Source organism: Galeopterus variegatus, unplaced genomic scaffold, assembly GCF_000696425.1.
Source record: "Galeopterus variegatus unplaced genomic scaffold, G_variegatus-3.0.2 Scaffold3, whole genome shotgun sequence".
Lineage (NCBI taxonomy): Eukaryota > Metazoa > Chordata > Mammalia > Dermoptera > Cynocephalidae > Galeopterus > Galeopterus variegatus.
In genome coordinates, this window is record NW_007726114.1 from 1,314,832 (window position 1) to 1,342,480 (window position 27,649).

General features: G+C 40.9%; 1 protein-coding gene across 9 annotated transcripts in view; it reads left to right on the forward strand.

Moving 5' to 3' along the window:
• The first annotated feature begins 3,213 nt into the window (after positions 1-3,213).
• LOC103588075 (RNA-binding protein 12) overlaps positions 3,214-27,649 on the forward strand; it is a 37,101-nt gene continuing 12,665 nt past the window's right edge. The window contains exons 1-3 of one of the 9 annotated variants that reach the window (XM_008569781.1): positions 3,278-3,409; positions 9,163-9,247; positions 13,499-15,315. In XM_008569781.1, coding sequence (XP_008568003.1) covers positions 13,521-15,315 — 1,795 coding nt within the window. In that variant the 5' untranslated portion in view covers positions 3,278-3,409; positions 9,163-9,247; positions 13,499-13,520. Of the gene's footprint in view, positions 3,410-9,162; positions 9,248-13,498; positions 19,841-27,649 lie in introns of those variants that run through there. The other 8 variants (XM_008569709.1, XM_008569995.1, XM_008570119.1 and 5 more) reach the window with 8 other exon arrangements.

Consider the following 27,649-nt stretch of genomic DNA (forward strand, 5'->3'; position numbering starts at 1 on the left):
AACCAGCAACGGGATAGCAACCCTCGTTGTTGCGCCCGCACCGCGCTCAGCCAGTGAGCGGGAACCGGTCTTCACATGGGATCCGAACCCTCGGCGGGAGCGCCACTGCGCTCCCAAGTGGTGCACTCTCCAGTGCGCCACCGGGCCGGCCCTCTCATCTTTTTTTTTTTTCACCTTTTTCTATTTACTCTGTGTATTAGTCCGTTTCTGTTGCTCACAAAATACACAGAACTGGGTGATTTATAAAGAAAATGAAATGTATTGGCTTACAGTGTCAGAGGCTAGGAAGTCCAAAGTCCAGGGAACATATCTGGTGAAGGCTTTCTTTGGTGACTTCAGTGATGGCTGGGTATCACACTGGGAAAATGGTGGAGAGAGACAACAGAGACTAACCTCTTCATTCACTCTCCTTTTAAGGCCCTCCAAACCATGCCCATGACCACCATTATTAATCCATTCACTACCGCATGGTCCTACAAACTAATCACCTCTTCAGGGCTCCACCTTTAATTACCATAATAGGATTTCCCAGTCTCTTAATAGTCACAGTTGGAGCCAAGTTTCTAATACATAAAACTTGGGGGACACAATTCAAGCTTCAGTGAGTTTGAGGGGACATTCAATCTACTACATTCTGTGACTTTATGAGAGGCTGAGGGAGAAGTGGAAGATATATTTGGGAATTGTGGAGAAGACTACCACTCCACCTGATTTCCATAGATCACTCAGCCAGCTTGCATATCTCTTCATTCAACAATTATTTGAATGCCTACCAGTAGCCAGATATTGTTCTGCGTATTGGGGGATACACTGGTTAATAGGACCAAAAATGACCTTTCCCTCATTGAGATTTCATTCTAGTGGAGAGATGGAAAGCAAGAAGTAAACAAAGAAAACTGTGTATTGTGATAAGTGCTACAAAAGAAATAGAGTAGTAATAGGAAATAACAGGGAGAACCTACCGTGCTATGTGTTCTATGAAAGCTTTTCTGAGGAGGTGGTGCTTAAGCAAAAATATGAGGAGCCAGGGCTGGCCTATTTGCTCAGTTGGTTAGAGCATGATATTGTAACACCAAGGTCAAGAGTGCGGATCCCTGTACTGGCCAACTGCCCCAAAATAAATAAATAAATAAATAAGAGCCCAACTGCCAATAAATACACACATAAACAAACAAACAAACAAATAAATAAATAAGAAGAGCCAATGATGGCCATCTAAGGATGAGTGAGGGATGAGAAGGAACAGCAAGAGAAAAAGACCTGAAGTGTGAAAAAGCATGGTATGTTTGAGAAACCAAGAGAAGGCCAATGCCAGTAGAGTTTTTCCATTTGTGGGTCTGAACTCATAAGTGGGTAGTTACTAGCACTAGAAAAAGAGAGAAGATAAAATGTTAGCGTACCTTGCACATATTTTAAGAACTGTATTTTGATTATATATTTGAATGTGTACACGAGATTGCAAATATATATATATATTTTTTGGCATCTGTCCAGTATTGGGATCCAAACTCTTGACCTTGGTGTTAGTGTTGTAACACTGTACTCTATTCAACTGAGCTAACTGGCCAGCCCTACTCTTTCTCAAAATGAGTAATGGTCAAAAAAGTTTGAAAGCCACTGGGCTAAAGTATGGTGAATATGGATAGACAGGGGAAGGAAGAGATGAAATTATAGGGGTTTTCTTTTTTTTTTAAAATAAACCTTTTTTATTTTGAATAATTTTAGATTTATAGAAAAGTCGCCGGCCTATGGCTCACTTGGGAGAGTGTGGTGCTGATAATACCAAGGCCACAGGTTCGGATCCCATATAGGGATGGCCGGTTAGCTCACTTGGAGAGTGCGGTGCTGACAACACCAAATCAAGGGTTAAGATCACCTTACCAGTCATCTTTAAAAAAAAAAAGAAAAAAGAAAAGTTGCAAAGATAGTACAGAATTATATATCCATCACCAATTTCCTCTAATTTTTTTAAAGGAATTTATTTTTTAATTGAAATGTATTGATTGTACATATTTATGGGTACACAGTTATAATTCAATACATGTATACAATGTGTGATGGCCAAATAGGGTAGTTAGCATATTCATCACTGCAAAAATTTATCATTTCTTTGTGATAACATTTGAGCTCCTTTCTTCTAGCCATTTGAGATCATACAATAAATTATTAACTTCTCTAGTTTTAAAATCTTATATAAAACTATGTTATATTTGTAAAAACTTAGAGAGTTACATTGGTACATTAATATTAACTAAATTTCAGATTTTATTAAAATTTCACCAGTTTTGCTACTGACGACCTTTTTCTATTCTAGGATCCAATCCTGGATACCACATTGCATTTACGAGGTTTTGTTGTTAATGAACTATATCATACCTACAAAGAATGTATGTAAGGTATAGTTTTGGTTTAAAAGTGTGGCCTGTTTTTTTAATTTGCTGTTTTTGACATACAAAGTTAGCACCAGTCAAGTCTTCCACACAAATCTTCCCAAAAGCTATAAGAATTTAGATCCTGATTTTTTATTAGTCAGTTGACTCCTCACTTTCTGACTTGGAAGACTGGGTCAATTACGGAGACACTAATCAAAATAGAGGGTATGGGCAGAGGGAGTGAAGTCTGGCGGCTAGGACCAAAGCAGCTTGACAATTTGAGAATAGTTTTTCCCATAGTAAGATAATACTAAAGTGCAGCTGTGGAAGAGTTACGGTGGGTAAGACTTCCTGGCCTGAAAAAAAAATTTTTTTTTAACCTTTGGACTGAAAATTTTAAATGGGAAAAAAGAAACGGGTTTTGACTCTCTCTCTCTTTTTTTTTTTTTGGCGGCTTGCCGGTATGGGGATCCGAACTTTTGACCTCGGTGTTACAACACCGCGCTCTAACCAACTGAAGGTTTTGACTCTTGGCAGGACATTATCGATAGAAGTAGCCACCACTCTGTTTTCCATTAAATCCTCAAAACAATTCTTCTAAGCATTATTTCCCTCCTTTCGCAGAGGCTCAGAGAAGTGGTGCAATTTGCAAAGTCTTTCAAAGAGGGGCCGAGCCGCACACTCCTACCCATCCCACCGCTCAGCGTCACTCGCCCAAGGCCGGGCTTGTGCGCAAACGCCGCTAGTACGGATTGCTGGCCCTCTCATCACACACCCCGGCTACTTCCGGGAGGTCGCCCGAGAACTTCAGCGCGCTTGCGCAGCACCGCCCCGTGACGTCAACCGCTCCGTTCCTCCCCCTTTTGGAACGCGGAGCTGGTGAGCAGGCTGGCGGCCATTTTGTGAAGCGGCGAAGGAAGTGGTGGCTGCTGTAGGCTCCGGGAAGACGTTCGGGCTGGGGCTGTCGGCCGCGGGGCGGAGGCACTCGCGCGGGGGGTAACTCGGGTCTGGGTTCTGGTGCCGCGCAGCTCTCCCCGGTAAGACTCCCGCAGCCCCGGAACGGGCGGGGCTGTGCGGGGCTCGAGCCGCCCCTTGGTGGCCCGGGGCGGGGCCTTCGGAGGCCTCCGAGTCCGCCTCAGCGAGCGCCCCACACAAAGCAAAGGGTCGGGGCAGGGCTGCGGGGGACCTGGGGCACCACTTACAGCTTGGAGGCGTGAGAGGACGCAAGGAGGACACAAGCGAGGATGAGCCTGGGTACCGAAGTGGGGACGAGGCCATGGCCAGGATTCCCCTGTGGTCTGAGAAAGGGAGGCGGAGGCCAGAGCTGGGTGGCCCAGCGCCTGCGGGCTAACGGGGATTGCAGTGAATACACACCTACGTACCGTGTGGGGAAGATTTCCTGTACCCTCAAATGGGGCAGAGGTTATAACTACACCTCTGTACCCTGAACTGGGGAGATATTCATAGTGTGGACACTCCCTCTCCCTGAAGTGGAAAGGAGACCCCTGTGGCCTACCAGCAAAAGGGGACTACAGTCAGGACACACTTGTGGGGAGGAAGTTGTAGTCGGTGCACTCCTGTGTCCAGGAAATAAGTCTCAGGACCGGCTGCCTTCATAATCTCAAGGTTGAGGGGGTTGCAGTGAAATGTTCCCAAGGCCCGGCGCTGGGGACAGGGCATACTCTCGAGGGTGTAGGCAATTTGAGAGGCCGCTCTCTATAGCAAGGAAGTGGCGGTGAGTACGCCTCCCGAGGCTCTGAGAATTGTAGTCAGGTGCCAGGCCGTTAGGCCCAGGTAGGGAAGGGGCTGCAGTGAGCAGTACCTTCAGGGCTCCCTTGGGAGAGGAGCCTCTGCCACTGAAGGAGGAGGGGATCCAGAGGGATGTGGGGGTGGGTAATTTTGATGGAGAGTTTATTTAGTTTCTCTGAAGGTTGGCGGCGAGCTTGAAATGGGTGGGAAGGCCCTTGATCTACAGGTTAGTGACCAGGATGCATTAGGCTTAGCTGCTAGGTTGTAAGTGTATGGACTTAGTGTGCCTCCAATGTGTGTTTTATAATGAAAAAACTGAGGTGCTCCGGTGAGCATTATTTGGGGTTATTTGGTGCTAAACATTCATTCTATTGAGTGGTGTATATTGAGAATGCAGGCTTCGTAGGAGAGATTTCTGGACCCTAAACCCCTCCTTGGCTCCTGGATTCCCAGAGATTGGGGCAGTTGACAGGAACCATTTTGTATTATTCAAGATTAGGGTGATGCTAGTCAATATAACTTATTGAAAAAAAAAGTGTGGCAACTGAAGGTTTGTTGAAGGGAGAGACTTATGACTGGAATATTTCTCTTAGAGCTTCCTGAAATTTTAAATGGTGTAATTTTTGTAAAATGTAGTCTTAGCAACAAGAATTGCCTGGTACCTTGTTAATTAGTATATATTGTTAATGCATTTCAGAGAATTTGCAGTTGAAAAAAATCCCACAAGTCTGGACATGTAGGGAAATCCTGTTTTTTTTTAAATTACAGAAATATAATACAAGACTGGTTGTACTTGTTTTTGAAATTTGGTAGTTTTGATAGTATGGAGGATTTCTGGATTTAGTGGAAAGTAATTGTGTTCAGGAACTTTCCAAGATTATTAAAAAGAAGTTGGAAAGAACTGTTACAGGTGGTTCAGATAACTTTATGGTAATTTAATTTTTGAAGAAAATGAAATGTTTGGAATGTTTATATTAAAGCGTTAATAAAGATGTGCTTAGTATGTATTATTGGGCAGTTTTAATGAAACGGGATGCATTTTTATATCACTTTCATGCTCTATTAAATGTTGATTACTTTGTTTATGGGTTGTATTGCGTAATTTCAGATTTTCTTATGTTCACATCTGTTAGGTGACAAATATGAAGCTTTAGAAGCCATTGTGGTTGTTACTTGGAACATACGGTATGTGCTAATATCAGTACACTTTAGGCTTCTTTCCCTTTCTTTGACATGTCATATGTTTTGGTGACTGCATATTGAGAGTTTGGGAGTTGCTGGTACAGTTTTTAGATGTGAAACTTGATTTTGTGGGCCAGTGTGTTCCAGGTGCTGGAGTGATCAATGTTGATACTGTTTTTATTCCATTTTGCAGAGAGCCACTCCATCATCAGTTTGAATGAATGTTTTCTTCTGTAGATGTTATAGGAAGAATTGTCAGTAATTGGTTGCACAAAAGATGCTTTCAGATATCCCTTCCTAAAATGCAGAGAGTATTGTCTAGTTTTATATCTTCTGCCTGTGCTTAATACATGTTCATGGAGTAAATGAATATTGTTAAATGTTTTAGGTTAACTAAACAAAAAGAATTCCACCTAACTTCCAGCTTTATTAGATTTTACTACCACCACCATGTACTTTTTGGTTTGCATAGTTTAGTTGATTAAATTTAAAGAGAACTTTAAAGTCTTAAAACCACAGTGAGGGTGAATGCGGTTGGTTAGGTTAAAAGTACTATTTTTGCTTTGAAATTTCTTTTTTTTTTTTTTGCTTTGAAATTTAAATGAAGGTAATGAACATTTTTGTTGGCAGTTGGGGGGGATCAGAAAATAACGATATTAAAGTCTTTTTGGGAGGAGGACTATCTTATTAAGAAATGTCTCTTGATTTGCGGCCTTTGACTACTGAATGGAGGTTAATGGGAAAATTGAATAATGCATTATAAAAGTGATACATCTCCATCAGTGTCAGAAGAATCTTTTCATTAAGAATGATCCCGGAATCTGAAATGTATTGTTTGGGGATGGGGGACAAAATCAAATGAATGAAGCTGTGATTGTTTCATAATGCCTACCATAATGTGATTATACTGATTATAGCATTGTGCCCATTGTGATTGATTCTCTGTTGCTCATCTCTGAAGGGCTGCTCTTTTTTTGGTTCTTTTGGATCTGAAGAACCTAGCCCTGCTATACCCTGGTTCTTGTCAATTAAAGACTGATGATTGAACAAAGTTAAAATTGACTTTTGGATGTTTATTGCCAGGTGAAGAGTGGAAATGGTTAAGTTCTAGTTTGTGCCTTGACTTCTTGATAAAGACGTTTATTGTTAGACATTTTATTTGAAATTCCAAGTGATTGGAATGGCTAGTAAATAAGGAAGTCTGTCTTGTCATAATATACTAAATTTTTGTAGCAGATATTTGTAATTTGTGCATGTATTTGGTATTTGCCAAGCTGAAGCAAAGCCTCTCTGTTTAGGACTAATTCCTAATACGAAGTGGAAAATATACTAAAGCAAACTTCTTGTTTTAGATCTTCTGACATATATCATTGAATTTAATGGCAAATCAGGCCAATTTTTCTTCTTTACTACTCTTATACTTTATGTATAGATAAAATCTGTATTTTAGATATTTTGTTGCATAGAATTATTTTAGTTTTATCCTTCTAAAGTTTACCGAAGTGAATGGGGTGGGTTTTTCATTTCGGGATCCTATATTCAGTTGCTAGCTGACATTTAGAATACAGGAATGAATAAATTCCTGGATTACAAGTGTGCTCTTTACAAAGTGAGGTGTTGAAACAAAATTACTTTAATTCTTAGTTTCCATTTACTTTGCCCTTTTGAGGGAAGTATCATACCAAGGGTTGTGAAGTTCTGACTTTTGACTTCTAACCTCAACTTTGTGCATACTTTTTCTTGGTGTAAGGTGGGTTGCTGAAGTCCGGCTGTTTAGCTTAGTTGGTTAGAGCAAGGTCAAGGGTTTGGATCCCAGTACTGGCCAGTTCGTGTTCCCCACTCCCCCCCCCCACCCCCAAAGGTGGGTTCTGAAATAGAAAAGAATCACAAATTTATGTCTGGATTGTTTTTGTGCCTTAAGCTGAACACATAAAACTTGACTCTGGGCATTCGCCACATTCAGTGGGGCCTTTCAACCTTTCCTTGTGGAGTGAGAAGTTTCCTCCTTGTTAGTTTCTGGCAACCTTGTAGAAATTTTTGAAAGTAGACCTAGTGAGTTTCCTTTGGACTTAACTGGCTGCTCTTGACTTTATCCTTCTCCAGATGGACATAGGGTGCCTTCTTGAGTTTGGAAGGAAAGAGGCTGAGGAACCTGTTTCCCTTCTATTTAGGGCATATGCCCTGGCCTCATATCAGACCTTTGAATTGAAATCTCCAGTAGGGGTCATATGTTTATCTCAAGTGCTTAACTAGAAAATTACTCTGGTTCTTTAGCTCCTGGAGTCAAACCTGTACATTTAGAAATAAATATTGCAAATAATTCATGCTCTTCCTCATTGCATTACTCAAAGCAAGCTTTTTTTTCTGTTTCCTGTTTCCCTTTGTGACCAGTTAGATAAACTTAGATATGGTTTCTAAATGAAGAGTTTTTTAAGCTCTTTAGACTTAGGATAGATTTGTACAACATATAAAAGATTAATACAATGCTTTGGGCTTTAAAAAGTGTGTTTATGGGCCGGCCCGGTGGCGCACTGGAGAGTGCACCGCTTGGGAGCGCGGCGGCGCTCCCGCCGAGGGTTCGGATCCCATGAGGAGACCGGTTCCCGCTCACTGGCTGAGCGCGGTACGGGCACAACACCGAGGGTTGCGATCCCGTTGCCGGTCCCTGGTACGGGTGCGACACCGAGGGTTGCGATCCCGTTACCGGTCAGTAAAAAAGACAAAAAGGAAAAAAAAAGTGTGTTTATGAAATACTTGCGTAGCTTTCTGTGGCAGAACAGTCTCACTATTCTTTAGTAATTTGAATAGTTGACTAGATGTTTAGCTTGTCCTTTAGAAAAGTTTAGAATAATACTTAGAGTTTTTAAAATGTTTTACTTTTTGATGAATATTAAGCTCATTAGTGGTATCTTAATTTTGAAAGGTATTAGTTTAAAATGAGTGATATAATGTCTTCTGTTGGTAATCTTAATATTGAACAGTGGCAGTTATTTTCTACTTCCTTTCTCTGAATTAAAAAGTGGCCTTTTGAATATAATTGTCTAATCATTTGGTCATATATATTGCTTGTGACTTGTTCATAACTTCACCAGTTTGGAAGAGATCCCAGTGAAAGATGAATGACTTGTTTTTACTTTGGGAAGTACTCTTAATCTGCCAGACGTTTTTAGGGATTTTTTTTAAAATAAGCTTTTTGCAACTGTTGTGCTGTTAGAAGAAAACATTATTCGTTAATATTTTGAACTCCAGTGGAATTAGTCCTTATAGCCAGAACTTTTACTTCATGTATGTTTTGTGATGTTTGATGCTATTTTGGTGCAAAGAAAAATACATTGAAAGAGTAATTTTAGCAATTTCCATCCTCTTGAATTGACAATTTAATCTGTCCAGGAATTGTATTGTGCAAACTTGTGCTTTTTCATCAAAAATTTGGTGGGAACCTGAGGAAACAGGTAGTGATTGGACTTGTGTTATGGAGTTTTCTGGACTGGCTTAATCATCAAGTGATAAAAGCATCTGTGAAGCTGAGCTTTACGACTGTTTTAGTTTTCAATTGATTCATTCTTGGGCTAATTTATGACACATTCTTGAGGTATGTAAATATATAAATATTTTGAGAGATACTCAAATTTGAAAGCAATACCAAGTAAAAAGCATGCGTGGGATTTTGGTTACATGTCTTTCCCTTTTTTTTTTTTTTTTTTTTTTATTCTAATGAAGTACTCTGGTGGTTTCTCATTCTAATGAAGTACTCTGGTGGTTTCTGACTTGCCTTCGTAATGTACAGTTCAGTGTGGCCTGTGCGTGTTGTTTTGTGTTTCCTGCATTGATTTTTGCCTTCGTTTATTCTCTATTGCAGTCTAAAAGTTGGTTTTAATTGGTTGCCCACAGGATTGACTTGGCCTCTACTTCTTGTTAAGAAAATACATCTCTTGTTTTATCAGGTAAGAGATTTTGAATACAGGGTTTGTTTTTATACAAAATAAAGTGAAATCACTTATTAAGAAACATGAAAATATGTGTAGTAACTAAATTGTGTGTGTGTGTGCTTACAGGCTCATCTGAGGGTTGGGGGTGGAATTGACCGGGTACCCTGAACAGTTGTTGTTTCCTTTGGGGATCAGTTTTTTTTTTTTGTCTTTTTCCGTGTCCGGCTACGGATCGCAACGCTCAGTGTCGCCCCCGTACCGGACCGGGACCGGCAACGGGATTGCAACCCTCGGTGTTGCTCCCACGCCTCGCTCAGCCAGTGAGCGGGAACCGGTCTGTATGTGGGATCTGAATCCTCGGGCGGGAGCGCCGCCGCGCTTCCCAAGCGGCGCACTATCCATTGCGCCACCGGGCCGGCCCCTTTGGGGATCAGTTTTATATGGATGCATTTCTCTTGCTGCATTATGGATTGTTAGGCAATAAGTACTGTTTTTTTTTCCCTCAGTAGCATTCTAGACTAATTACAAATATAGGTGCTTGCTATCAGTATGGTTATTTATATTCCCGAGAGGTATAGATATAGATATTGGGCCCTATGTTTTAGAGTACAAAATTTAGACTTTATTTTTTATTTTTATTTTTTTAAAAAGATAACTGGTAAGCGGATCTTAACCCTTGACCTGGTGTTGTCAGCATCATGCTCTGCCAAGTGAGCGAACCAGCCATCCCTATATAGGGATCCGAACCCATGGCCTTGGTGTTATCAGCACCACACTCTCCCGAGTGAGCCACGGGCTGGCCCACACATTTTAGACTTTAGATGGAACTTTAGCAACTGGAATCTAACCCTCTTGTTTAAGTAATTAGAGTTGGGTTCAAGATAGGTTGAAATGACTTAATAGGTACTTAGTAGCAAAATAGCAGGTGTTATTTTATATTTTTCAGAACTCAAAAACTTTCCTTCCTCATATGGCCTTATGAGAAATCTTGCGCTCTACTTTGGTTTAATTCTAAACACTTTTCTAGCTGGTAGAGAGGTAAATTTTCAATAGAATTTTTTTTGTGCACCTTATACAGAATTTTAGTAAATCCCTCTCAGCAGAAAATGGTTTAAAGACTTATTGTGTATGTCACTTTACCCTGTGTTTAATTTTTGTGTTTCTTGGGACCATGTCAAGTTCCCATTTTATTGTCCCATTGCAGACTAACATCTCTCTCAAGTTGTCTTGGGTACCTGGATTACCCATAATGATTCCCCCCATATAAAGCGATTATAAGCATTTTTTGAAGTTGAACAGGAATGTTATCACAATTTTGAATATAGCCACATATTCTAGATTCAATAAGGAATGGGAATTTGATTTAATGACTTAGAAACTTCTTGATGAACTTCCTAATAGGCCACTAAATAGTAAATAAGGAGAAAAGAGTCTGTTGATGTCTGTTTTTTAGGGTTACGTTTTCTTGTTGACTCTTGCAGTCCATAAATTAAAAGCTTCCCCCAACCTCCCCAAATTTCTAGTGTTTTATGATGGTCTCACAAAGAACATTTTCTGTTGGCCAGTTTATTTGTCTAGATTAAATTTGAAAGTGGCTTTTATTTTTGTGTATGAATGTGTTGAAACTATCAAAGCCAAACAATATATTTCTCTTTCATATACAACAATCATGAGATTGAGTTATTACTAGATTTTATTGCATTGAATTAGTGTTCATATAATACTTGACAACGAAGAATTGCTTTCATGGAGTTACAGAATTCTTAGCGCTTAGAGCAGGAAACCTTGCCCCTTCTTTTTTTTTTTTTTTTCCTTTTTATCTTTTTTCGTGACCGGCAACGGATCGCAACCCTCAGTGTTGCGCCCGTACCGGACCGGGACCGGATACGGGATCGCAACCCCCGGTGCCACACCCGCACCTCGCTCAGCCAGTGAGCGGCCGGTCTGCACGTGGGATCCGAACCCTCGGCANCCGGTGCCACGCCCGCACCTCGCTCAGCCAGTGAGCGGCCGGTCTGCACGTGGGATCCGAACCCTCGGCAGGAGCGCCGCCACACTCCCAAGCGGCGCACTGGACCGGGCCGGCCCTACCTTGCCCCTTCTGATGTTCTTGTTTGGGAAGTGATAAAACCAAATCTGAAATAGTTTATTATAACTTCCCTGAGGTCACAGAGCCAATTTAATAGGCTTATATTTAAAAGTTGGTTTTTGAGATGACCTGGAAAACACCCTATGTTGTTGATCACATTAATTTCAAATTAATGTTTTTTCCACTCCCACGAATTTGGTTTATGTCGCTTCACAAAGGGCTGCCCTTGCATTTGCTCTTAGAAGTCTTTAGAACTGAAATACTGAAATTTGACTTGAATTTGGGAGAAACTTTTCTTTTTGATTAAATCAAAATAGACATTATCTAAGGAGATCAGTGAGCAACCAGAGATCCCACATGAGTTGGGTTAGAGACTGAACAATCACTGAGTAAAGTTCACATCCTAGTTCTTCGAAAACAAAACCAAAATCCCCTTGTTTTCTTCATTGTCAGCCCTCCCCTAGGGAAAAAACAAGACTTATTTATTTATTTATTAATGAAAAGATGACCAGTAAGGGGATCTTAACCCTTGACATTGTCAGCACCATGCTCTCCCAAGTGAGCTAACCGGCCATCCCTATATAGGGATCTGAACCCATGGCCTTGATGTTATCAGCACCACACTCTCTCAAGTGAGCCATGGGCCGGTCCTAAACAAGACTCTTTTTAATGGAGGGTTTGAGAATGAGTCATTGGACCTGAGTTTTAATTAAACCAGTCACAGTGAGTGGCATTATAACTAGGATAATGAATACAGGTAACTCCGATATTGGCTGTCTTGTTCAGTATTTCTTTTGGATTCTTCGTATGTATTAACCTTGTTTATAATAAATAATTCCGGGCTGAGCCTGTGGCGCACTCGGGAGCACAGCAGTGCTCCTACCTCGAGTTTGGATCCTATGTAGGGATGACCAGGGTGCGTATGTATTAACCTTGTTTATAATAAATAATTCCGGGCTGAGCCCGTGGCGCACTCGGGAGCACAGCAGTGCTCCTACCTCGAGTTTGGATCCTATGTAGGGATGACCAGGGTGCACTCACAGCGCTCACTGGCTGAGCGCGGTGCGGCCAGTCTCAAAAAGGACAAAAACAAACAAACAAAAATAATAAATAATTCCATATGTAGTTTTATTGAATAAAACTATAAGGCAGATTGAAAAGTTTTAGGATGAAATATGGAATCCATTCTCGTTTGAGACTTGAATCTACTTTAGTGTTAAATATTATTTGTAATTAATTATTGTTTTAGTTTTGTTTGTTGGATTTTGAGACTGAGTCCTATAAAATGACACTAATAATTCTATAAAATTATCAAGTTTATAGGGACTATGCAAAACTAGTTTTAAATATTAATTTTGATACATCCTTTGCATGTTTTTCCCCTAGAGATTGTTCAACTTTGTTTCCTGATTTGACTTACACTTTTAAATCTTACTTAGGGAGGTTGGAGATAATTGGGTAGGGGACATGGGGTACAATCGCAATTTGTGGTAATGGGCATACTGCCAGTGTGGATCTAGGCTTCACATCTTTTGCACGAGGGGTGACAGTCAGCTTTGTATCTCATAAATATTCATAACCAGTAAAAAAAAAAAAAGAAATGAACATCTCATTATACTACAAACTTATAAGCTATAATTAGAATGTTCTAAGCCATAGTACTCAGCATGTGCTAAACGCTTTCATATGACACACCAAAAGAAATGCAATTCACACACTTTTCCGTCAGTGATGGACCGCATATACTATAGTGGTCGGAGCAGTAAGCTAGGTGTATATCAGGCTATACCATCTAGGTTTGTATAACACTTTGTGATGTCCGCATGACGACGAAATCACCTAATGACACGTATACCCGTCCTTAAGCGACGCATGACTGTATATGGTGATTTTATTGTTCTACAGTTGTTTTTTTCCTGAAACTTTTGAGTCTTGGGACTGAATTTCTAATCGTTTTCAGAATTAATGCCTTTTGGAAGTTGGAATTGTCTGGGTTTTACCTTGTAAATGGCACGCAATGTTTGTTCAGTTTTTAGAATATCTAAATTAAAGACATTGCCTTTGATAGCTTGAGGGAATATTTGAGAACCTAATATGGTAGCTGGTCATTCTTATAGCTAAAAACTTGGTGTGATAAACAGGAGTCTGACCTGGCCGTTGCCTTTTCTCATCTGCAGGTGTGTGTGGTTTCAGCGCAGCATGGCTGTGGTCATCCGTTTGCAAGGTCTCCCAATTGTGGCGGGGACCATGGACATTCGCCACTTCTTCTCTGGATTGACCATCCCTGATGGGGGCGTGCATATTGTAGGGGGTGAACTGGGTGAGGCTTTCATCGTTTTTGCCACTGATGAAGATGCAAGGCTTGGTATGATGCGCACAGGTGGTACAATTAAAGGGTCAAAAGTAACACTATTGTTGAGTAGTAAAACGGAAATGCAGAATATGATTGAACTGAGTCGTAGGCGTTTTGAAACTGCCAACTTAGATATACCACCAGCAAATGCTAGTAGATCAGGACCGCCACCTAGCTCAGGAATGAGTGGCAGGGTAAACTTGCCTACAACAGTACCCAACTTTAATAATCCTTCGCCCAGTGTAGTTACTGCTACCACTTCTGCTCATGAAAGCAATAAAAGTATACAGACATTTTCCACAGCCAGCGTAGGAACGGCTCCTCCAAATATGGGGGCTTCCTTTGGGAGCCCAACATTTAGTTCAACCGTTCCAAGCACAGCCTCTCCAATGAACACAGTCCCACCACCACCGATTCCTCCAATCCCAGCGATGCCATCTTTGCCACTGATGCCGTCCATTCCCCCAATACCAGTTCCTCCTCCAGTACCTGCATTGCCTCCCGTGCCTCCTGTGCCTCCAATTCCCCCAGTCCCTTCTGTGCCACCCATAACCCCATTGCCACCCATGTCAGGCATGCCGCCCTTGAATCCGCCACCTGTGGCACCTCTACCTGCTGGAATGAATGGCTCTGGAACACCTGTGAATCTGAACAATAACCTGAACCCTATGTTTCTGGGTCCATTGAATCCTGTTAATCCTATCCAGGTGAACTCTCAAAGCAGTGTAAAGCCACTTCCCATCAACCCTGATGATCTGTATGTCAGTGTACATGGAATGCCCTTTTCTGCAATGGAAAATGATGTTAGAGATTTTTTCCATGGGCTCCGTGTTGATGCAGTGCATTTGTTGAAAGATCATGTAGGTCGAAATAATGGGAATGGATTGGTTAAGTTTCTTTCCCCTCAAGATACATTTGAAGCTTTGAAAAGAAACAGAATGCTGATGATTCAACGCTATGTGGAAGTTAGCCCTGCCACAGAGAGACAGTGGGTAGCTGCTGGAGGCCATATCACTTTTAAGCAAAGTATGGGACCTTCTGGACAAACCCATCCCCCTCCTCAGACTCTTCCCAGGTCACAATCGCCCAGTGGGCAGAAAAGGTCAAGGTCAAGATCACCACATGAGGCTGGTTTTTGTGTTTACTTGAAAGGGCTACCATTTGAAGCAGAAAACAAACATGTTATTGATTTTTTTAAAAAGTTGGATATTGTGGAAGATAGTATTTATATAGCTTATGGACCCAATGGGAAAGCAACTGGTGAAGGCTTCGTAGAATTCAGGAATGAGGCTGACTATAAGGCTGCTCTATGTCGTCATAAACAATACATGGGCAATCGGTTTATTCAAGTTCATCCAATTACTAAAAAAGGTATGCTAGAAAAGATAGATGTGATTCGTAAAAGACTGCAGAACTTCAGCTATGACCAGAGGGAAATGATGTTAAATCCAGAGGGGGATGTCAACTCTGCCAAAGTCTGTGCCCACATAACAAATATTCCATTCAGCATTACCAAGATGGATGTTCTTCAGTTCCTAGAAGGAATCCCAGTGGATGAAAATGCTGTACATGTTCTTGTTGATAACAATGGGCAAGGTCTAGGACAGGCAGTGGTTCAGTTTAAAAATGAAGATGATGCACGTAAGTCTGAACGCTTACACCGTAAAAAACTTAATGGGAGAGAAGCTTTTGTTCATGTAGTTACACTAGAAGATATGAGAGAGATTGAGAAAAATCCCCCTGCCCAAGGAAAAAAGGGGTTAAAGATGCCTGTGCCAGGTAATCCTGCAGTACCGGGAATGCCTGGCCCGGGAATGCCTGGCCCAGGAATGTCCGGCCCGGGAGTGCCCGGCCCGGGACTGCCTGGCGCGGGAGTGCCCGGCCCGGGAATGCCCGGCCCGGGAATGCCTGGTGCAGGAATGCCCAGCGTGGGCATGCCCGGCGCGGGAATGCCTGGTGCAGGAATGCCCAGCGTGGGCATGCCCGGCGCGGGAATGCCTGGTGCAGGAATGCCTGGTGTGGGAATGCCCAGTGCAGGAGGTGAAGAGCATGCCTTCCTGACTGTAGGGTCAAAGGAGGCCAACAATGGGCCTCCATTTAACTTTCCTGGTAATTTCGGTGGGTCGAATGCCTTTGGGCCACCCCTCCCTCCTCCAGGATTAGGAGGGGCCTTTGGTGATGGTAGGCCTGGTATGCCTTCAGTTGGAAACAGTGGTTTGCCTGGTCTAGGACTGGATGTTCCAGCTTTTGGAGGTGGACCAAATAATTTAAGTGGGCCATCAGGATTTGGAGGGGGCCCTCAGAATTTTGGAAATGGCCCTGGTAGCTTAGGTGGCCCGCCTGGGTTTGGAAGTGGCCCTCCTGGTCTTGGAAGTGCCCCAGGGCATTTGAGTGGGCCACCAGCCTTTGGGCCTGGGCCTGGACCTGGGCCTGGGCCAATCCATATTGGTGGTCCCCCTGGCTTTGGATCTAGTTCTGGAAAACCAGGACCAACAGTAATTAAAGTGCAGAACATGCCCTTTACTGTGTCTATTGATGAGATTTTAGATTTCTTTTATGGCTATCAAGTAATTCCAGGCTCAGTGTGTTTAAAATACAATGAAAAAGGTATGCCTACAGGCGAAGCCATGGTGGCCTTTGAATCTCGGGATGAAGCCACAGCTGCTGTCATTGACTTAAATGACAGGCCTATAGGCTCAAGAAAAGTAAAACTTGTATTAGGGTAGTTGTTCACATCAATTCTTTATAAGGTAGATATTCATATTGCTGTGATTAATGCATCCAGATTGTTTTCCTAGTATTTCCAGGTTAGAACCTGTGGATTAAATTGCATATAGATTGGTTTCCGTAACACAGAGCATTGGTTGACAGTTTACAGAAGACTCACTACCTGGATAAACATTGCTGTATGTTACAGTACAGCTATCTGGAGAGAACACGAAAATGATTTTGGCATACCATTAGAGAAACTATTTGTAAAACTCAAATGACCACATAAAGCTTATCAAGGAGTCTAGATTGGTTTTGTTTTATATCATATGGGATAAAGAAAATAGAAATGCCAGTAGAGCTCATTGAGGGTGCTCTTGCCAGCTGCTGAAAAATAGAAGTTGGCTACTCTTGAAATTTGGCTTAAAGCTGGACAGATTTGCTTTGTTATAGGGTCAAAGCTTTGTCTAAAGTCCTCTTTTCCTTTTAAAATTGAATAAAATCTCTGTATACAGATTCATTGTATGTACCTTTATTGCTTCCTGAGGGTTCTCACTGTACAGACAGTTCTGCTTCAGAAGTTGCTGCTTTATTTGCCTAATTGACTCAATTTGTAAATGGGCAGAGCTGTTTTGTTTTCTTTTTCTAAATATAAAACTCCACACTTGGTTTGTGCTTTAACCTTGAATTTTGATTTCTAATGTCACACTTAAAACTGTGTGGAATAAGACTTTTGCCATAAAAATAAACTATGGAGTCCTCTAAGAGCCTTTTTGGTTTGACCGCCAAGTTTTAGTTTAGTCAGTTTAAAAATTGTTTATGCTGTTCAGATGGCATCGAAAACCAGAAACCACTTTTAATAATCAGTGTTTAAGATGCTTGATTTGATGTCCTGTCCATAATGGACTAATTGTTTTGCAATTTTCTTCTGTCCCAACTTATGTGAAATTTTGCCTTTAAGTAAACAAAGGGGTCCACTTATAAGAAAGAGTATTATATCTAGGTTTTTAAAACTGATGTTGAAATTGTTAGCTTTGTTAGCAATAGCATTATGGAATAAAGGATCCATAAGCTGGTACACAGATTGATATGTGTTTAATTCTGTGACTTAGAGACTTTTTGGTGTAGTTGTTTGATCAGGAGCCTGTTTACAAAAATTCTTCATACAGAGTACAGTTGCAACTGCCAGAGGGGAGAGAATTGAAACTCCTTACCCTTTCATACTCTTTTTTGGCATTCAGGACACTAAGGCAGGAGGACCACGTGGGTCCTGGTTGGTACGTGTCCTTGTCATAAATTTGCCTTACAATGTCCTGGTCACTGCCACAAAAGGCGCTACTTAGGGTTACTTTCCTCCTTAGTTAAAATGTTCTAAAGATGTGTCACGGTGTATTGTAAACGTACTGAATGGAGATTGGTGAGATATCATGAAAAACAAATTTTGTCTTTTACATGGCCCTCTTGCCTTGGTTTGAAATATTCCCAACATTTCCTACAAATCAATGTAATTTCAAAGTGGTCAGCCTTTTAAAAGAAGTATTTCCTATTAAAAATATGTATGTAGTGCTTTTTGGTGTTGCAAGTCAGTGGAACACTGAAATACAGTATTGTAATTTAGGATTAAGAGTGGCAACAGTTTCATTTGTGTGATAAGATTTAGAAAAGCCTTTTTATCACTGCAATCTTAGAGGATTGACAGTACAGGATTTTTTGTTTAGGGAAAGGATTGCTTAGACTTTCAAAGAACTGGTGGCTGCATTGTGGGTCTTTTGATAATACACGAATACAGATTTGCTTTTAACAGATCACTAGATATTGCCTCCTCAACTTAAAAAGCAATATGTTTGTATATGTTGTTCAATTTAAGTTTTCTGTTCAGTAATCATTTCTTATTCCAAAGACAGAAGGCAAAAAACTTCAGCACTGCTGCTTGGGAGTCTTATTTCAACACAGATTATTTTCCCCGTTGGAAAGCTGACTAATTTCATTTTAGCAAAATGAGTTGTTAGAAGATGAAAGTCTTTTTACCTTTTTTCCAATTTATTTTGGTTCTATGTTAGTACATTCTTATTAAATATTTCATACACTTTATTGCAACTACTTTGTTATTTCTACATTTGAGGTAAATGCTGAAAAGGAAAACTTGATTTCATTGTTCATTGAATTTAAATAAATTAATAGTGGTTTGTGTAGAAATTGGAGAGAACTATGTTTCATATTTCGTTGAATCACAACAGTGCTTCTCGTTGTGAAATGTAATTAAATGCTTTGCCCTCTGGAACTTGATTTTTGTGTATCTGAGACTTATTAACATTAGTGCTAATGCTAAGCATACTGTTTATCTTGTTCTGGGTATTGGAGTTTCAGTTTAAAAAAAATTCTTGAAAATATGTTCTGTGAAACTATTCATACTTCTCTTCCTGCAGATTTTCTCCTGAGAACTAGGTTTGGGGTAGAAATGAATTTACATTATTTTCTCATTTGTTTTGTATAGTATGAAGGATTTGTAAAGCTTGCTCAAAGTTGTGTGCATTTGTAAACACTATTATGATATTTGCAATTTTATGTGTAAATTTTATTGTCTGTTTTTGGTGACTCTGACATTCATGGGAGAGACTCTTTTCCATTAGGTTTAATTTTTCCCCCTTCTTCCGAATTTTTATTGGTGTTTATTTTTCTTTTCGTTTAAAGGATTAGAGAAAGTCTACAAATGTATTTTATGAATAAGCAAATTTGTGAATATTTCTGAACTTTAGTGAAACATTTAGTTCACAAGCATAATTTGGAGGTGTGTTCTGTTTACACTGTAGTTTGGATGTACAATTATTATTTTTTTTTGTTTTTAAATGCAACACAGTGTTAAGTGAAATATAGTTCTAGCTTTGTACTCCAAATTGTCAAAGCATCAACAATGAAAATCCCGTTAGGAAACTTTTTATTCAGAATTTCAGTAATATTCAGTTTAGCTAAGGTCAGTCTTAACCCACTGGATGAAAATCTAGGACTGTGTGTGGAAGTAAGCAAACATACATTTTTAGATGGAGATGGACACCTTGCATAAAAATAAGGATGCATGAAAGCCCTAGTCAAACTCACATCCCTTTTACTGGATTCTGTGATTGTATACAGGTGTGGGTCAAGTGTGTAAAAATAAAATCCATTCATCAGTTTTAAGAACACTTGAAAAACGAGTAAAGAAAATGTAAAATTGCTGCTCGTCAAATCTTTTGGAAAGAATTTCTGGCAGTGATCACTTTAAAAATTATCTCCCACCCTTGCAAGATTGCCACACTTAAATTGTTTTACTGGCAGTTCTATAATAGTCCAAATTTTAGAAACTAAACACAATAAAATGGCTCATTGCCAGCATATACTGCCTTGGCATCATTCAGCAGAGGTTTTTGTTTATAAAGATGAAGTCTTGAATACTGTTCAATAAACTTGTCGCAAAATTAAACAGGCTGATGCTTTTAATGCTTTAACTGCACAAAAGTATTTACTGAGATATAACATTATTAGGTTTGTTTTAAATTCCTGAAAATATTTTGTGCCTTTGGAAAGGTGGATTTGGTGATCTTGGAGGTAACAATTGTTGCTTATCCTTGTCTGCTAATGCTGAAGTGTGGAATGAAGAGGATACCTGGAACAGCAGGGAGGACACTTGATTCTAGGTCAAATCTGTGGTATCCACCTTTTCAGAATTTTATTTTACTGTTTGTTTTGCTAGCAAACTACTTCGTTATGTGGACTGGGAAACAACTGGAGACCAGATGCTCCTTTTAACAGAAGTAGTCTTAAAGGGGTCTGTGAATTACCATTTAAAAAAACTGATGACGGTAGGAAATGGGGAAAATCTTCAGAATAGATTTTCAGTTGCATGTACCTCTAAACGTTTATTTTTCCTTTTTGTTTTTGCATTAGTATGTTAGGTATTTGAGGTGGAAGAAAGGAGAGGAATAAAAAACATTACTGTTTTCTGATATTGATGCTCTAATTTTTGTCTCTTCCACATTTGTTCAACTCCTGAAAATTTAGCAAATGAAAAGTTTCCATAAACTCCACAGAGTACTTTTTAAATAATCTGGGTTGGAGTTGCAGTGAAACTAGTGGGCTGTTCCGTGTTATGAAAGCTCTTGAAATTTATGGTTTTATCTTTATCATGAAAGAGTTTAGCTTGTATTTGAATTTGAATACCCAAATTTTTTTTTTTTTTTTTTTTTTTTTGTCTTTTGTCTTTTTTCCGTGTCCGGCAACGGATCGCAACCCCCAGTGCTGCCCCCGTACTGGACCGGGGACCGGCAACGGGATCGCAACCCTCGGGTGGGAGCGCCGCCGCGCTTCCAAAGCGGCGCACTATCCAGTGCGCCACCGGGCCGGCCCCCCAAATTGTTTTAAAGGGGCTTAATTCCAGGTAGTAGCTGAGCCATTTTAAAATGATCAAGGTTTGACTAAGCATTTGAAAAATCTCTGAGTGAAATCAGCTGCCTACAGATACCTGAAATGGCCTTTACCATCTGGATGGCATGGACTCTAATAATATGTCTCCTATTCATGTTCAGGAGAGGTCACTTCTATAATTAATTGTCTGTTTTCCAGTATTTTACATCAAGAAATAGTTTATGAATTGTGTGCGTCATCACTGTTCTCCCAAAAGTAGAGATTTTATGGGATATGGTAGAATCTAAATTTATGGCTTTGCTTTTTATTAAAATTTGCTTGGTTTCAATTTTTTTAGTGTAAAGTCTGATAGATCACATTAACTTGTAAAATGTTCTGGAAAGAGTACTCTGGTAGTAGCACAATTCTTTGGTGCTGTAGAGACTTTTCTGGGAAAACCCTTCTGTTCAACAATGTAAGCGAATTCATCTCCTATTGGTGCCTGTTCAGGTAAATGTTAATTCTTTATTGTGCTGTTCCTGAGTTTCTTCCTGGTGCTTTGAGCTACTTTGTATCAGAGAGTCTCAAAAGCATCCTAGAATATGATTCCTTTTTGGAATCAACGTAACTAGCAATGAGTAACCAAGGTGGCACGATTTTCTACATACTGCTCTAACTCAAGGGTCCAGAAGGAGTAAAAAGCCACCTGATGTAAACATTCCAGCCCCACGGACAAAAGGACAGCATTTCAAAAGTCTGGAGGCAGGAAATAGTGCTGGAGAAAATTTCATTAACCACATCCCTCAAATTCTCTCAAGAGCCCTAGGGACCTACCTTATGTGAAAATGTTGAAGGTTAGGGCATAAAGACCCAGTGAACAGTTGTAGAGAACTGGTAAATGGCACAGCAGAGCATTGGAATTGGCACTCTAGCTGTCCCAAACATCTGGCTCTGACCTTAGTAACTTAATAGTTTGAACTCATTTTTCCTCAGCAGCTGATGGCTTGCCATTTCATGTTGAGAGGAAAAGGAGGTGACTATTTGGGGGAAATGGAGCAGTGACTAGCAAGGGAACATAATTCAATATGAACTGAGTTAAAGCAGTTGAATCAACTTAACTCATCCCAGCAGTGAACCATGCTATGTTCAAGTGAGCTTCCCCTTGTTATTTCATTTCCTCTTCATTCTGCTACTGCTAGTTTTCTTTTGCCTGCTTATATAGTAAATCTGCTGGTAACCAGGATTGACTCTTAAACTGAAGTCCTCTCACTACTGTCTGTGTAGCCCCAGCCTACTAATGGGCAGGGATCATGTTCTCATGGCTCTTGAATAGTGAATAAGACTTGTCATGCATTAGTGCTTCACATCAGATGGTAACAACCACATTGTGCTACCACAAGTCACCTGTTAGTCTCCATAGAGTGGGAGAGATTTAAGAAGGGTAAAGGAATTCAGCTACTTAAGAGGTTTTAAGTCATATCAACTGGTGCTGCTGCTTTCCTCATTTTTCTTTTGTTCCACTTGGAAATATGTTGATGCCATCCTCCGCTACACTGTTCCACACATTGGATTGCGATGAGGGTGGGAGGGTGGCACAATCTTTATACATAACTCCCTTCTGTGGTGTGGCCTGTGGGACCAGCAAAGTCCCTCTGCTATAAATCTGGCTAAAGTGATGGCAGGATTAATGCAACTACTAACTGAGGTAAATACTGCTTTGCTTCTATGACTATTGAATTGACAGGTTGGAGTTGGAAACGTCTGTTGCTTTCAAGCTTTTAGGACAATTTCACCTGAATATACAGCTTGACCATAGCTGTACCCCGTACTAACAAGTTTTTGAGCAGTGTTGTGTACCTAGCACTTATACATTGGTGAAACAGGAAGCAAAATAAGATGCCTGTTCTTCAAGAGTTAAGTTACACAAGTAAGCACTTAGTTGTACTCATATTATGTATACTCATGTAGCACAGGAACCAGATAAAGGTTTTCCTGGCCAATTGCTAACTGATGGTCAGACAGAAACAAGTGTAAACCAGTCTGTGGCTGTAGTGTATTTTTCCTATTGTCAAAATTCTCGCTTTATTTCTCTGCTTCCCTAATGTGCAAATTCTGAAGAGCGATCCACCATAAGGTCTCCCAAGTATCCCAAATGAATTTATTCCAGTAAGGAGTAGGTACACTTGCATTATCAACAATATGTAGGTTTCCTTTCCAAGGGTTTTGGTCTGCTTTTGTTCATTCACTCAGCAGCTTTTGTGCCACACTGGAGATGCACAAGTTTTTGGCAGTGCCTCCACCCTGAAGATGCTCAGGAAGGTGGTTCAGTACCATTGTTGTCTCAGACATTCCATAGGTGATAGAGAAGCATTAAAAGAATGTAAATTCTAGCAGGGCAGGATGGGGGCAGAATTGACTACCCCATAGATGTTCTTTGAAAATTTTGGTGTAGAATACATTTTTGTGAGGTGAATTCTACCTTATTTGCAGTATTCATCCCTGGTATTTAAAAACTTCTTTTGATGGAGTGTTCAGTAAATGTGGAGTCCAGCATTTCCCCACTTTCTGCTCCAGCAGTCAGACAAATAGGAAGAACGTGGTGGATGTAGAATTATTTTCCATCTGTGTGCAAGGCTAGTTAGTATAGGTCATGGGGAGAGGCCACATGAGCCTCACTGCTTTTTTAGTGGCCAGGTGGACTTCAGACTGGACTGGATTACAAGATGTGAGCTGTTGCTAAAATGGGTGGATATAGAAATCACATTCTCAGGGAATCAGGTTGTGGTTCTATTATTACTGTGACCCAGTACCTTTGGCCTCTGGTTTTTTCCTACAAAATGGGATTAAACTAGATGATCTCATATCTGGTGTTAAGCTCATGTGATTCTGTGAACCCAGCCATTCTATATTTTTCTGGAAATGTGTAGGACCTTAAACTAAAGAGAGACCAAGAGTGGGACTCAAAATTTTGGTCTGGCTACTGCTCTACTGCTGCTTTTTCTTTCTTTCTTTTTTTTTTTTAAAGATGACCAGTAAGGGGATCTTAACCCTTCACGTCGTGTTATCAGCACCACACTCTGCCAAGTGAGCCATGGGCCGGCTTTTTCTAATGTAGAAGAAGTCCCACACTGCAGCTTGGGAACTTCAAAGGGTCTTCATTTCCACTTTTGGGGGCTGTTCTTCTTCTGCTAGTTAGATCCTCTGGAGCAGGTAGGCGCAGAGGCATTCTTCCTGGGTACCGTGTGAACCAACAGAGTTAGACCCAAAGGTGCACTTATGCATTTGTGAGCCCTGAGAGGAGGAAAGAGTTGACATACACTGGGCATTTACTCTATGCCAGGCAGGGAGCACTTTTCCTGGTTGGCCTCACTTAATCCTCATAATAACCCTGTTAAATTGGCATTATTATTCCCACTTTACAGATGGGAAAATCCAGGTAAAGAGAAGCAAAGTGACTTGCCCAAGGTCTCATTAATAAGGGGTGAACAGATTTTTCGATTATAGGTGCCTACATGACTCCAGAGGTAGAGCCCCCACCCTGACCCCAACCGTTCCCTGCCTCTCTCTGACTTTTGGGGAAAATATGGAGGCCACTGGCAGTAGTCTTCTGTCCTGGATCCTGACCCTGTTGGGGAAGGGGCTCCCACCCTGCTTCAATGCCTTTTCAGTTCCCCAACTCTAAGTATAAGTGGAGGGGCAAACAGCATTACCTTCTGGGAAGGCATCTCAGCCTCCACAGTCAAGCTAATGATTACAGAGTGGGACCCGAACTTATTTTGAAGTAGGCCAAGTGGAAACTTTGTGAAGGACAATCAGAGTCTCTGGACAGAGAAAAATTCCCATTCCAGTGCAGTCCTATCCTGCTTGAAGGCCATGTGTTTGCTCAGTTTGCTTCTGTCCTCATATCCAATTCTGTCTTCAAGCTAGATTTGCTTTTCTGAAAAGTTGGGCACAGGTAGATTTGTTCAACTTTGGATAAGTCTTTGGAGATGCTGGAGTTGGATCAGTGGCTAACAAATTTTTTGACCTTCACCCAGTACGGCCATATGGGAAATCCTGTGGCCATTTTCTTTACCATATGTCCCACTTGTCACTTTTTGTGTGCATGTGCACATTTTAAGCTTTGTGGTATTGCCAAGTACTGCACGGCAGTCAGACTTCTTAGTAGTATATGGATCTAAGCCAGACTCATCGTTTAAAATTTTAGTTTATGAACACAATTTTAGTAGCCCTTAGTCATATGTACGAATAAAGAATATATAGTGTTATAGTAAGGACTTGCATTCTTGGTTCAGTTTGTGACCTATGAGGAATGTCTTTAGGGTTGCTGATTTAAATTTAGTGAATCCCTGAGTTAGGGGGAGAAGCAGGGGTAAGAGTGTCTTGTCTACCTTCTCCATGTCACTCGAGGAGGCTGAGAAGGAAGGGAAGAAGAGTGGTGGTCGTGGTGGGCATAGTTTGTCTATTCAATGTGAATGGGAAAAAGACTATTGAGTGGTTGGTGTTCCCTCCATTGGGAGTCTATGGAGGATTTCCTGATTGGCTTTCAAGACTTGATCCAGCACCTGTGAGCTGCTCCAGCATGTCAAGGTAGGCAACAGGAGTGAGCATGACTTTGGTTTGTAAAGGAGTGATCCTGCCATCCAGACATTTTGGTCCTCTATTCCTTCTTGTGGCCTCTTGGTGCAACTTCTGTATCATTACCTAGGGTGGATAAACGGAAATGGGAATTGCAGGAAAACCTTTCCTGCTTAGGCTTTTGGGAGTAGAAGAGGACAGTGTTAACTCCTGAACTTGAAGGGCTGATGAACGAATTTCAGCTCATCTGGCACTGAATTGGATCCAGCTGGACCCAGGAGAAAAGATATAGGATTTATGAAGAGCAGAGTTAGAAACTCCCAAGGCGGGGAAGGGGATGCAATAGAAAATGAGTGGGATTCCCTATCAATAGTGGTATGCTGGTAAACTGGCTAGCAGAGGGGAGGAAACCCTGACCTTTAGCATTTGCCCAATTTTTGTAGTTTTAAGCTTACCACATTCACCTTCTTACAGAATAATATTTAACAATGGGCTCCTGCAGGTTCATGCAGGCCTGTTCCAGCACACCGTAGCAGACTTCCCTCAGGTGTTTTCAATTCCCGTTATGTGCTCATGCCTTTGCTTTGTGGCAGGAAAAGCTGAAACAAGACTTTATTCTAAAGAAGTTTGTATATTTCCTTTAGGAGGAGAAGTCCTTATGTTTTGTGCAGTAGTCTGAAGAACTACCCCCCTGCCCAAGCAAGCCCAGTTGCTGTTTTTGAGCAGTTTGAGCTCTTTTTGTAGCATAATCTAAACCTGTTACTTCTCTGTTTAATAAATTAGATTCAGAACCAAAAATAAAGAAGTTTGTCATTTAATTGACAGGCAAAGAACTAGAGAAATATTGACAATATAATTGTGTGGTATGGATTGGGTATAGAAGCCCAGAGTAAGAAGTTGAGTGCTGGAGAGATCATGAAAAGGGGGACATATGTGAGCTAGGCTTGAAGGATGATGATAATAGCTAATGGATGGTGGTAACAGTTCCAGACTGTAATAAATGTCTACTAGTCATTATTTTCATTATTTTTCAGAATATGTAATATCCCCCACTTTACACCTGAGGAACCTGAGGCTTAGGGTCATAGTAGCTCATTGTGGCTAGGAAGGAATAAGACCAATATTTAGAGGCTCGTCACTTCACTGCAGAACCCCATACTCTTGCCCACTCCCTCAGATTTCTTTTGAATATAAGAAGGGAGGTTCTTCCAGAAGAGGAAGGTATTTACAGTCCAAAGTTCTAGATTAGGTGGAAGTCAGAATATTTTAGTTCCCCATCTGACTCAACCACATACAGGTATGTGGCCTTAGCCAGATCACATCTCTCTCTGCCTTGGATTGAGGGATAATCACTCAGTTCCTTTTTATTTCTGACATTCTGTGGAAAAAGTTACAAAAATGAGAATGAGTATGGCTTCTTTAAGGAATAGTGGGAGAATTTGCCCTTCCAGAGTATGGGGCTTTGGAAATCACTGAGGTTGGTGATGGGGGTAAGCAGAGGAAAGCAAATTACAAGGGGAAATGGAAGGGAGTGAAACTCCCAAGTGGTAGATAGCAACGGTAGAAAAGGTTGGAACTAGTACTTAGCTGTTTCTGTTTACAATTACTGACTAGCTTCAAATGGAAAGGTGAGGGTATTGGGAACATACAGAGATAACAAGCTCGCCTTTTGTGTTGGAGGTTCCTAGAAAGCTCACTTTTCCCTTGATGGCTTAAGCTGCGGGTCAGGGCTAGATTTGGGTCATTTCTGAGGGTCTTTGGGTTATCAGTCCTTTTCTAGCATTCATTAATTCAGCAGAAATTAGTAGAGCACCTGCTATGTGCCAGTCACTGGAATAGGAACAGGGCAGATCTGGTCCCTCCCCTTGTTGGATTTACAGTCTAGTAGGGGTAATAAATAAAAAAATAATTAAGTTATACATTTTGGTAGTTTTATGAGAAACTGGGTTTTATTGGGTTGGAATCAGGGAAGGTCTCTGACATCAACATAGAGAACAGATGGAATTGGAGGGGATTGAGTGGAAATGCCAAGTCCAGTTAGACATTTACACACATCCAGGAAAGATATGGTTGACAGAAGAGTGTGCACAAAGATCTGGCGAGTAGTAGCCAGACCTCTCTTAAAAAAAAAAAAATGATAAAATTCTGGACCTATCTTTTTTTGACTCACTTAAATGTGATGTTTAATATGTCTTTGTTGGGGCCGGCCTGGTGGCGCACTGCTACAGTGCGCTGCTTGGGAAGAGCAGAGGCGCTCCCGCCGAGGGTTCGGATCCCACACACAGACCGGCCGCTCACTGGCTGAGCGAGG